This window comes from Eriocheir sinensis, unplaced genomic scaffold (genome assembly GCF_024679095.1).
Source record: "Eriocheir sinensis breed Jianghai 21 unplaced genomic scaffold, ASM2467909v1 Scaffold1, whole genome shotgun sequence".
Taxonomy (NCBI): Eukaryota; Metazoa; Arthropoda; class Malacostraca; order Decapoda; family Varunidae; genus Eriocheir; species Eriocheir sinensis.
The window spans coordinates 1,459,562-1,472,315 of NW_026110295.1; the positions used below are offsets into that span (position 1 = coordinate 1,459,562).

At 43.4% G+C, this 12,754-nt stretch overlaps 1 protein-coding gene and 1 long non-coding RNA gene across 2 annotated transcripts; one reads left to right on the forward strand and one right to left on the reverse strand.

The window, feature by feature from the left end:
• The first annotated feature begins 2,409 nt into the window (after nt 1-2,409).
• LOC126988836 (putative nuclease HARBI1) lies at nt 2,410-6,189 on the forward strand. Its single transcript, XM_050847254.1, has 4 exons — nt 2,410-3,321; nt 4,537-4,763; nt 5,050-5,116; nt 5,317-6,189. The coding sequence occupies exons 1-4, from the start codon at nt 2,573-2,575 to the stop codon at nt 5,327-5,329; spliced, it is 1,056 nt and encodes a 351-aa protein (XP_050703211.1). The 5' UTR covers nt 2,410-2,572; the 3' UTR covers nt 5,330-6,189.
• A 69-nt stretch (nt 6,190-6,258) lies between these two features.
• LOC126988837 (uncharacterized) lies at nt 6,259-7,397 on the reverse strand. The gene is made up of 3 exons (XR_007742571.1): nt 7,344-7,397; nt 6,630-6,720; nt 6,259-6,407 (listed from the first exon to the last, which is right to left on the reverse strand). It is a non-coding gene; the product is annotated as an uncharacterized LOC126988837 (long non-coding RNA).
• Between the last annotated feature and the right edge of the window lie 5,357 nt (nt 7,398-12,754).

Consider the following 12,754-nt stretch of genomic DNA (forward strand, 5'->3'; position numbering starts at 1 on the left):
CCAGATGTACCGCTCCAGTCAAACTCCCCACTTAGTCCGGTCGCCTGACACAGAACGTGGATTTTTGGTATGTCCGAAGTTTTATTGCAATTCCTGGACATCCAATATGTGGTGCCCCGCGGGAAGCGACACCACTCACTACGCTACCATTATCCACCACAATATATACCGGGGGCGACAGCGGTATAGAACGCTAAACATTCCCCTTCCAAGAACACTGAAGAACACTGAACACAGCACGGAACCCGGAGGACAGACAGACGAGGCGCCAGGGTGTCCCTAAACTCGCCGCTTATCTGCCAGCAGTCAACACACGAGCAACGGGACATCCATCGACTCCATCGACGGGTCAAGGGTCACGTAAATCAAGCTGCTCGGGTGCGCCACCTCCCGCGTGACAGCCACCCTCCTCATTCGAAGGATTAAAATCCATTAACCATAAGCTACACACCATAAGGATATTCCTACGATACTCACCCCTGCGTTCCTTTTACATAAAATCAACCGGTGTCCCACTAGCTCATAATATTGCAAGAGTCAGACGCGTGAACCAACCTTATAGACCATGCCGGTTAGGAAGATTGTTATATAAGTTCGATGTAAGACTTACATGACTTCCATGTTACCCTCGTGATGTATGTATGTATGTCATGCCCAAAACCCCCTATATAAGAAGCATTTCTGCAGGAGAGACCTCAGATCAGCCAGCACTCTGCTCGCTCTCTGTACACTTAGTTGTCCTCCCTAGACAACATGGGCAGAGCTTTCATCTTGGTTACCGTGAGTACGGAGTGAAGTGGTACCGTAGAGGAAAGCGTATCCATTGTGTCAGTAGTTCTGTTTATGAATATTTAGGAAATAAGTGATTATAATTCTGTAACAATTTATTTTATTATTTTGAGAAGAATTTATCAATGTTATACAAGTGTCGACGTCAGTAACCAGCCGTGAGAGAAAGCCTGAAGACTCGTTGAGTCTCGTGAAGCCAGTCGCTGGTTTCAACAATATTTTTGCCTCTTTGTAGTGTTAAAGTAGTATTAAGGTAGATTAAAATAAATATAAGAAAAGCGACACCGTTTCATCACCCCAACTTACGAACTCCTTTAAATACTCTTAAAGTACCAGGGCCCGGATCCACAAAGGCTTAGTTCGTAGTTTTGGGCCCTTAGTGCGTAGTCTTGAGAACATCGAGATTCACAAAGCTCGCGCGCCAATAACTACCAACTGATCGATGACGTCACGGGTTAGCGCGCGGATTCACAAACGTTTACCGCGCTCTGTGTGACGCTAAATTTGTTGTTAAATAACTTCTGCCTCGGAGCTGACGGTAACGCTAACAGTATTATCATATTTACGTATAAATTATTATAAATCGCGTTTTTCAACTTGAAATATAACTTTGCGAGTAGAGGAATCCCATTTCTTTATAAAATAATGAGATATACACACTTTGAGAGGCATATGATAAGTGTGGGCGGTATGGCAACACCCGGCCGGGGGATTGCCAGACCTCCCTCCGCAAATCTGAAAAGCAAATAGCGCGCGAAATCAAAACTAACTCCAAGAAATTCTTCACGTACATAAGATCGAAAAAGAAAGTAAAATCCAATATTGGTCCCCTGACAGACGAGACTGGATCTGTAACTCAGGACAGTAAACAGATGGCCAGAATCCTCAACAGTAACTTCGCATCCGTATTCACAGTCGAGGACATCGAAACCATTCCCGAGTGTCCTGACCCGCCGAGTGAGATCACGCCGCTGGAAAGTGACTCAATATGCGACCAAGAAGTAAAAAAAGTACTTTTTTTCTTTTTTTCTTTTTACGTAGTTGCCTATTGCGCCGGTAGGCATCTGCCTGGTGGGGCCTGATGGTCGGCCCAAGGCTTCTTCCAGGTGGGGCCTGATGGTCGGCCCAGCCCGTTCTGGCGCAGGCGAGTGTTTATAGTGGCGCCATCTTGCATTGGCTCATGCTGCCCCCCGGAACTCGTTCTTGATTCGCTTGGACGGCTTCCTCTAGAGTCCGGGTTGATGGGTGGTCTTCAGGACAGCATGTGGGTAGTTTTAAGCCACTCGGCGGTGACTGAAAAATCCGAGTGGTAGCGTGGGGATTCGAACCCGCGTCGTCCATCATGCGGTGAATGTGGGCCCAGTACGCTACCAGTTCGGCCACCGCCTACCCTACCCTACCCTACCCTACCCTACTTGGACAAACTCGACACGAACAAGTCAACGGGACCCGACAGTTTGTCCCCGCGGTTATTAAAAGAGCTTAAACAACAAATACTTCAACCACTCACTAACATATTCAACCGGTCAGTTCAACTAAACAAGGTCCCGGCAGACTGGAAGATGGCGAACGTAACACCGATTTTCAAAAAAAGGAGACAAAAGCGTTGCATTAAGCTACAGGGCCCGAATTTACAATTAATCTTAAACCGCTAAGTTTGACTTTAGGGCGAGTTTAACTTTATTCTTCATCTTATCCCTCATAAGTTGATCTTAGCTGACGGGATATTTAAGGCGGGCCCAAACCCGTATTAAGGAGCCTAAGTCGAACTTCAGTCGCCAAGATGGCCGAACGTCAACAAGCCCGTCAGCGCCTAGTGAAGACTTTTCAAGAGCGAAGAGACGTTCTGAATACTTTGAGTGACGCAGAACTATTGAAACGCTACAGACTGGATCGTGCAGGAGTACTGTTCGTAACGGATTTGGTGAGAGGGGCCCTGCAAAGCCCTACTTCAAGGAGTTTTGCATTGACACCCGAAATGAAAGTAATTATTACACTGCGTTACTTAGCAACGGGGAAAATGCAGATGTGTAACAGTGATGATCTTGGTCCATCACAGTCGTCAGTAAGCAAAGCGATCACCGATACCCTCAAGGCACTTACACAACCAGCCATACTTGTCCAATTCATTCGATTTCCTCGCACCGTCCCTGAAATCCGAGAGAAACAACAAGAATTTGTGCAAGTTGCAAACTTCCCTGGCATTGTTGGTGTAATAGATTGCACGCATGTCAGGATACTGGCCCCCAGGGAATATGAAGCAGACTATGTCAACAGGAAGAATTTCCATAGCATAAACACACAATTAGTGTTTGATGCCAAATATAATATTCTTAATGTTGTAGCTAACTGGCCTGGGTCCACTCATGATGCTCGTATTTGGCGTGAGAGTGGCCTCAAACGCATGTTTGAGGATCATCATATACCACCGGATTCATGTCATCTATTAGGGGACAGTGGCTACCCTTGCAGACGGTATCTGTTGACTCCCTTCCCTCGGCCACAGACTGACAGCCAGGCAGCATACAACAGGTAAGTTCATTGTGGGGAAATTTGATGGTAATTCTTAAGCGAATACCAGCAGGCAGATTTCTCATTCAAGAGATTTTTTTATTATGAGTTTTGATGTAATCTTTAATGAACCTACATGTAACCTAACATAAAATTGATTCAGTGAATTTTCATATAACCCAAGTACATACAAACATTTCTAAATGAATTTATGTGTTGGGGAGAAGACTCAATGAAGAGCAAAAGAGGAATCTAAGAATTGTCTTGTCATATGGGTGTAAATGTAGAGTAACGCAACCTAACAAAGCTGACGCAGTGAATTTTCATATAACCCAAGTACATACAAACATTTCTAAATGAATTTATGTGTTGGGGAGAAGACTCAATGAAGAGCAAAAGAGGAATCTAAGAATTGTCTTGTCATATGGGTGTAAATGTAGAGTAACGCAACCTAACAAAGCTGATGCAGTGAATTTTCATATAACCCAAGTACATACAAACATTTCTAAATTAATTTATGTGTTGGGGAGAAGACTCAATGAAGAGCAAAAGAGGAATCGAAGAATTGTCTTGTTATGTGGGTGTACATGTAGAGTAACGCAACCTAACAAAGCTGATGCAGTGAATTTTCATAGAACCCAAGTATATACATACAAACATTTCTAAATGAATTTATGTGTTGGGGAGAAGACTCAATGAAGAGCAGAAGAGGAATCTAAGAATTGTCTTGTTATGTGGGTGTACATGTAGAGTAACGCAACCTAACAAAGCTGATGCAGTGAATTTTCATAGAACCCAAGTATATACATACAAACATTTCTAAATGAATTTATGTGCTGGGGAGAAGACTCAATGAAGAGCAGAAGAGGAAGAGGAATTCTCTGTCATGTGGGTGTACATGTAGAGTAACACGACCCAACATTAACATAATATAAATTAAACTGGATATTCCAAAATATATTTGATACCAATTATATACACTGTCCAAATGAATTAATAGAGTAAAGTAAGTGAAGTAAGTTCCCCCACCAGTATTTTATCAAATTTATTTAAATTTTAACCAAACCTAACCTAATATCTTCAAGACTAAAATAATACTTAATTTACTGTGTGTCCGTTGTTAGCGTAACTTATAGGAGACACTGTACATCAGTTATGAATGAATGTATATTAAGAGCACAGTAACATTCAGAAGACAAATCCAAAATCATTCCTAAGAACCCTTCACTGTTACAGGGCACACAAGAAAACCCGGAGTATTGTGGAACGAGGAATAGGCCAACTGAAACGTCGGTTCCATGTCCTCCATGGTGAAGTCCGGCTCAACCCTGAAAAAACCTGCCAAGTGATCCTTGCCTGTGCTCTGCTTCACAACATATGCAAGAAGAGGAATATTCAGCTGCCAGATGAAAATGTCGCAGATGCGGATGACAATATGGAGGTTGAAGATGAACATCAAGAAGGTATACATTCAATCAGTATTATCTTCAGCTAAACCCATTTGTCTGCATGCTGCCCAGACACGCAGTGCCCAAAACTGGTAACAATAGGGGGAATCTTTTCATACCTACATTTGGAATGATTTCATGTCTAGTTTCTCCTCCAAAACAGGGAATCTATTAATTTTCCAATAACCATAGTTCATGTTGAGATTGTTGAAAGTGTTAGTAAATGTACCATACAACGGAATGATATTGCAATAATTTTTATAAAACATCTAATATACTATGTCTCATCTCATTTCTACAGTGCAGTTGCCACAGGATGCAGCAGATGGAACACGTTTCAGGGAGGTGTTCTGCAACCACCATTTCCAGTAATTATTTTGATCTTTTTAAACAGACAATGCAACTTTTGCAACTTCTCAGCTTCATGCTTTTCACTCAAACATCTATACATGCAAATCTGTTTCATTACAATTATCTATTGGATATTTGAATAATTCTTTTGCAGACTTTATTTTCTTTGGCATTTGTAATATTGGTACTCATTGCTATTTTTTTTTTGCCTTCACAGTGCCGAGCCATGAATCCATATCAGCCTGTACAAGTTGACACATCTTCAAGCAACACGTCAACCATGCATGGGGGCTCTACAGGAATGCTTGACCTTCCTCTGGGACGCATGGCTCTGCGGCCGGGTCCCTTAAACTTTGCATTAACAACATTACCAACCAGGTCACGCTGAGAGGGAAGACTACTTATTTATCCCTGCTTCACCTCAGTAAGTGGTACTTCGACCCCTGCTCCACCTCTCTAAGGGTCAAGGGAACACGCTTCAAACCCTGCTCCATCTCCCCAAGGGCTCGAAGTAACGCGATGTGGAGGACCAGCGTGGAGGAGTGAGCAGACTACACTGGGACTCAGCCGAACGCCAACACCTTTACCCGGCTTCCCATTCAGCTCTCACCGCCATATGGGGTTGCTGCCTAAAGAGGGGTTTGATCTAGCGTCACCTCCACCTAACTACGCCAGGTCACTTTCCTTCACACACGCTAAAGTTTTTTTTCAAGGAGGATGAAAAAATAACCAAATTCACAATTGTATTTATTTATTAGGCTGCCATGGACCTCTGTCTGGAAAGAAAACAAAACTTCAGTCCATATGACGCCTTTGTAAAATGATTAAGCAGGACACAGCAAGAAGCACATATATGTGGTGCAGAGATTAATCAAGCTGTAAAGTGGGGTGCAGGTACCAAGCATGACTTAATACGAAGCATTGCATTATGAGTAAATTAATATTTCCACGTTTACTGCAATTTTGTGGTGTACGTTATAATTTTGTTATTCTGAATTGAAATGTGTTTAGTATTTACTATGATCACCACTTCACTATAAACATAGGATAAGCTGTGGGGGAAAAGTAAGAATAAATATATATAAATATACTCTCAATGATGCTATTTTTCCTATACCTCTTACTTTGGTTTTCTAATGATTGAATGTATGCAGCGCTCATTCGCTTGTATGCTGCCACTGCCTCCTCGTAGGCTATAGCCACTCTGTGGTTATCAGAATTCAGAGCGCTATTGAGCACAGGAGGTGGAGGAGGTGGAGGAGGTGTAGGAGGTGCAGATGGTTTCAGGACGAGCTGAGTTACCCTCGTCTGGAACAGAAAGAGTAAACATATAAATAGAGAAATTAACGTTCTTACTATTTTTCCTGTACTTCTTACTTTGGATGTTTAATAACTGTATGCAGCACAAATTTTCTTAGAAACTTCTACTGCCTCCTTGCATATGACTAGAGCCTCTCTGCTGGTGGGGCAGTTGGATGGAAGGGGAGGAGGTACTGGAGGTGGAGATGGGCTACGCAAGAACTTCCTTACCATTACATCCCCACTGGCCGGGCTGGGTTCCATTCCAGTTGGAGGTGGCTCAAGACGACCCACCTTGCTGGTGCTGGAGGCATCATCATCCCTAAAAAAGAAATTTGCATTAAAAAATGCACAGTAATACACTATGTACTGAGCACAATACTTCTTTGTAGGAGAAAAAAAAAAAAAAGTTTGAACTGCCATGAATGGCAAATCCTTAGTTACATTTTTTATGTTAATGACGGAGTCAAATAAGCAACTAATAAGCTGTAGAAGGAAATGCTGAGTGCCTATGCATATCAGTGCCCCACTAATTATCTACGGGCAATTCTGGAATCAAACCTGTGACTGCAGGATTGAGTTGGGCATGTTAACTGAAACTGTACCAGTCTTAGGCTACCATGATAACACCTACCAAAATAACTTATAAATCAAGCAGTAGGCACTCAGAACCCCCCACACATCAGCATAGGGTAATTACAAAAAGGTAAAGGTACCCATTTGTTGACCAGCCCGAAAGGGAGGATGAACAGCTGGGTGCGCTGCACACAGACCGCCCGGGCCTGCAGAGTAGTAGCCAAGCACGCTGACCACTAGACCACAGAGGCGTATTATATAAAGTTATATACAGTTGATGCTAAACTGTTTTACCTGAAGTGGGTGCAAAGAGAACGTCTAAATCAAATGTCTTCTTTTTAAAGAATAATATCAAACAGTAGTACTTACAAGTCTGCTTCCATGAGGGCTGTGTCATTTTGGGATATCCCTTTGGATATACCCTCACTGTACTGCTGTCCTCCCCGATGACTCGGAGGACTGCCTCTGTGATGTCACACAGCGAGGTATCCACCACTGAGCCACCACCTGTAACAAGGTCCAAATTAATCTTAACACATAGCCTGGTCAACCCAAACCTAGAAGGAAAAGCAGATAATTGTGGAGTCTCTGTGCCTCCAAAATACATACGATATGACGCTTCCATATTATATTTAAGGGACGAAATACATGTCCCTCAACCATAATATGAAGGCTCAAGTACTTAAAATTAAAAAGAAGGTGGGGGTGCCTATTTAAACTACCCAAACTGAACTTCACATAACCTAACCCCTGATGGGGGGCTTAACCCCCTGAACCAACCCCACATAACGCCTTCTGCTAATGAATGTAAACATACAATTACTTATTGGGATCCATCAAAACGGCGCTGCCCCACAGCAATGCTATCGGGAGATTCATTTCGAAAATGTATATTTTCTCCGTAAGTAGATCACAGAAATGCTTCATTTCAGATAGACAGCATGATTGCAATGCCTTTACCCCACAATTTCCTCCTCACTACCAGGGAGAGCAGTAATATATGTTACTTCTATCATCACTTCTAGATGCAGTATATGTATGATGCAGCAGTAAAACTAGAGGCACATAGTGACTCCATATTTACCTTTAATTTATAGATAAGTGATTACTATTTAAACATGCAGTACAGAACAAATATCTCCAAACGGGATGATTGCAAATTCCTTGTCCACTTTTACCCTGCTTACTAATCCTCATACGAACATAACGAAAATATATCAATACTACAAAATTTGCTACTGTTACTCACCTGTCTTTCTTTGGGCTTCCCTCATAGCAGAAAGCCGTTGAATGGAAGTGGTCTTGGTATTCTGCCACTTCTTCTCGACTTCTGCGTGTCTGCGGCTGAGCCCAAACGTAGAATTGAGGCTGTCCGTCACCTCCTCCCACGCTGCCCGCTTGTCGTTGTATGTTAAAGAAGGGCTGAATTTGCCCCTCAGTATGTTCTTCCTTAACCCAACTTGCTCTACTATGTGCAGAGTGTGGCAGTCTTTCCAATTCACTCCCCTTTTCCTCTTGGGAGAAGTGAAATCGGCAATATTTTCCATAATTACTCCGTCAGAGGGTGGGTGATGGAGGAATGAGGAAGACGAACACAGGTACGCGTGTCCGTGTATACATTCAAGTGAAAAAAAAAGAACATCACCTTGCGCGGATGATAAACGTAACCTTTATTTTATAAATACTACCTTATTATGCCCATATTTCTGAAGTATATCATCATATAACATTGATAAAGTAGTATTACTACATATTCAATCACTGAAGTGCTGGAATTCTGCAATTTAAAAAATACATCTTTTGCCAGGACAAATTTTCATACTGGATCAGCTGTTGAGCGAAGTTGAACTTATTTTTTCATTTAAGCTCAGCTTTAAGTTAAACTTGAGATTCAGTGGAACTTTTAAGTTGAAGATTAAGATTAATTGTAAATCTGGGCCCAGGCCCATAAATTTGACATCAGTGGCAGGAAAAATACTCGAAAAGATTATTAGAGATAAACTTGTTAAGTTTCTAGAAAACAAATATAATCTCCGACACCCAGCATGGCTTCAGAAACAAGCGCTCCTGCCTAACGAATTTATTAGACTTCTTCCAAGGTATAAATAAGAACTGGGATGCCCACATCCCCAGTGATGTTATATACCTGGACTTTCAGAAAGCCTTCGACAAGGTACCGCACGAGCGACTCCTTAAGAAACTGCACTCGGCGGGCATCGGAGCCAATCTGATCGCGTGGATAAGAGATTGGCTCACCGACAGAAAACAACGAGTACTACTCAACGGACAGCCTTCCGATTGGCTTCCAGTCACTAGTGGAGTGCCTCAAGGGTCAGTGCTGGGACCCATCCTCTTTATCATATATATTAATAACCTAGAATCAGGACTGAAATCCACAATATCGAGATTTACAGATGACACCAAGGTGGGTGGAGATGCCCTCACAAAGACCGACTGCGAAATCATTCAGAAAGACCTCATTCACATTATCGAATGGTCGGAAAAATGGCAAATGTCTTATAATGTTGACAAATGCAAAGTCATGCACATTGGGTCCCAAAATAGTAACCATACATACATGAATGGGAGACCTCTGCAAGCGATGCAGGATGAAAAGGATCTTGGAGTCACTATCAGCAGTGACCTGAAACACGCGAATCACTGTTAAAAAGCATACAACAAGGCCAACATTATGCTCGGGTTCATAGCGAGGAACTTCGAGTGTAAAACACCAGACGTGATGCTATCCTTGTATAATTCCATGGTAAGACCGCACCTCGAGTATGCAGTGCAGTTCTGGTCTCCCAATTACAGAAAGGACATTGCTCTACTGGAAAGGATTCAACGACGCGCAGCAAAGATGATTCCAACCTTAAGGGCTCAACCGTACGAGGAACGACTCAAGCGACTCAATCTCTTTACATTGGAGAAAAGACGCCTTCGAGGGGATATGATTCAAGTCTTCAAGTATCTAAAAAAGTTCAATAACGTTGATTACTCCAAATTCTTTAAACTGCAAACCAACTCAAGAACTAGAAATAACGGTTTACCCATTCAGTCGAGTCGATGTAACACAGACATTGGAAGGAGTTTCTTTTCAAACCGAGTCATCCGCCACTGGAACAATCTTCCCTTGGAAGTAGTAAATGCGAATACCATCAACTCCTTCAAATATAGGATCGACCGTCATGTCGCTGCGTCGGGAGTAAACAGAATAACGAGGGACTTCCATCTGATCCTCAATATCGAGGTGCTTTAATCTGCTCACCAAGCCCCAAGTGGCGGTCGAGCAGATTAAATCATCCAAGCGGGCGACCTCGTAATGAGCCAATAGGCTTTCTGTTGCCTGCATTTCCATGTTTCCATGTTTCCTTCATCCTCCTACCTCCTCATCCATTCATCCATCCATCTTAGATTTGTCCCTCCGTGGGGGGACCATGGACCTTTGCCGGGTGACAGCTAGCCCATGAGTTGGGCTGTATATATGTCAAGACAGTCTTAATTTTCCCTCGTTCCTTCCATCCATCCTTCGTTCCTGTCTGCCTCGATATCTGTCCCATATTTTTATTTGCTTTCTTCCTGCCTCAATCTCCTCCGTATCTTCTTTTTCTTCATCTTAAGCATGTTCGTAGGTAACAAGGCATCGAACAGCAAAGTTACCTTGACGTAAATGTGCAGCAAACAACGAAATAATTGAATTCGTAGATTACGATTTAGTACAGTTTGTCTTAAAAGGAAAAAAAATGGGAAAAGAGAATGGGTCTCCAGACCTCCCTCCTTCATCTTCCTACCTCCTCATCAATTCATCCATGCATCTCTAGATTTGTCCCTCCGTGGAGGGACCTTTGTAGGGTGACAGCTAGCCCATGAGTTGCAGATATGGCAAGACAGTCTTAATTTTCCCTCGTTCCTTCCTTCCGTCCTTGGCCTCGATATCTGCTGTCCCATATTTCTATTTGCTTTCTTCCTGCCTCAATCTCCTCCGTATCTTCTTTTACTTCATCTTAATTAAGCATGTTCGTAGGTAACAAGACATCGAACGGCAAAGTTACCTTGACGTAAATGTGCAGCAATGAAATAACTGAATTCGTAGATTACGACTTAGTACAGTTTGCCTTAAAAGGAAGAAAATGGGAAAAGAAAATGGGTTTCTTGAACCAGCAGCTGGAGGGGCTCCCAAGGATTGGCTGACGGTTCTGTAAACGTGGTTGCGATTCGCTGCAAGGCCAATGACGTCATCAACCAAGCAGCGGCCTCGCTGACTTAGCGCGCCTCTAACTACCATCTAAGGTTTGCTTCGTGAATCTGACGCTAACGTCGGTCGCTAAATCAATAGTGCGTAGTTATGTTAGTTCGTTGTTATTGAGTATGTTTGTGAATCCGGGCCCAGAATCTTAATTCAATTGTCGCAAGTGCATGCAGTGTGTTATCTCCCTTTAGAGCCCGCTAGCAGGTCTCAACATTGGTGTCAGGTGTGGGGTGGTGAAACTTGCAATTTATATTGGTATTGTATTGGTGAATGTCCACATCCGAAAGCGAGGGAGAAGACAGTTATTCTTGGGATTACGGAAATAAGACCTTAGAGTTAAATATGCCAGACAAAGACTCTCCCACCTCCACCGAAGCTGGAAAATCAGTCACCCTTGCCCATGATGATCTTGTCACGCTACTTAGCCGTCATACCCTGAATGATTTCAGTAGAGTGTAGGGACTATTACATTTTTGCGGAGGAGAAGAAAAGAGTAGCCAAGCACCCAGCCTCCCATGTCATAAAATAGCAAAGAAATGGATAGAGGATATCGAAAGCCGGACACAGGCAAATTGGGACACCACCGGAAATATTGAATTAGCCAAACAATATGCCCTGGGAGTAGCGCGCGATCATCTCCTCGGTTGTATCGCCAGGTGTCGCCAGGACTGGGAAAAAATAAAAGAAGACTTCCTACGTTATTTCCCACAGTAAGGATCTTTTCGGTCCTCCAGAAAGAATTAGGAGAGGCGAGACGACGAACGGGAGAAAACATCCGCGCATTCCTCATTCGACTAGAGACATTGAGAGACGAGTTGATCACTCTCAAGCCTGCCAATGCCAGTCTTTCAAATTAGATAACTGCTTTACGGCTCCCAGAGGCTCTACCTTCTGTCTTTACGTACACCCTGACAGAGGAAGAAAAAAAGGACCCACAGAAGATATTGAAAAAAGGGTATGAGTACACCAAAGCTCACCCAGAGTTGAAATTATCCGATGCCGAAATAGCGAAAGAAAAGAAAGTGTTAAACATCTGCTCTATTCAGACATCCGGACCCAAACATTCCTCACAAGGGCGTCCCCTACGTCCTTCAGACCAGCCGCGTTACCCGATACCCCAAAGGGGTATCGGGTAACTCGCCCACCACCACATGCTACGCTTGTGGGTATTTAGGATACATGGCTCGCGACTGTACATATGGACGGTAGTATAGGGGTGCCTACCACCCACCAACGGGCCCCCGGTACCCTCAGTACCAGCCCTCTCGGAACAGGCGCCAGCCTGTCTCGCCTTGCGCTGCCTGGCGCCCGGAGTACCCGACCAATCCCCCACCCCGTGGCTCCTGGGGCAACCCTGACCTAGAGAGGAACAAAAAAAAAAAAAAAACGACCCCAGAGTAGCTGCGGCAGTCCACGGCCCTACCAACACACTAACACTGAGATTGTGTGTAGGCACTGATGCAAAAAAGGAGATGGTTTATGCGATGCTTGACACAGGAGCAGGAGCGTCTCTAATAGAGGAAGACTTATT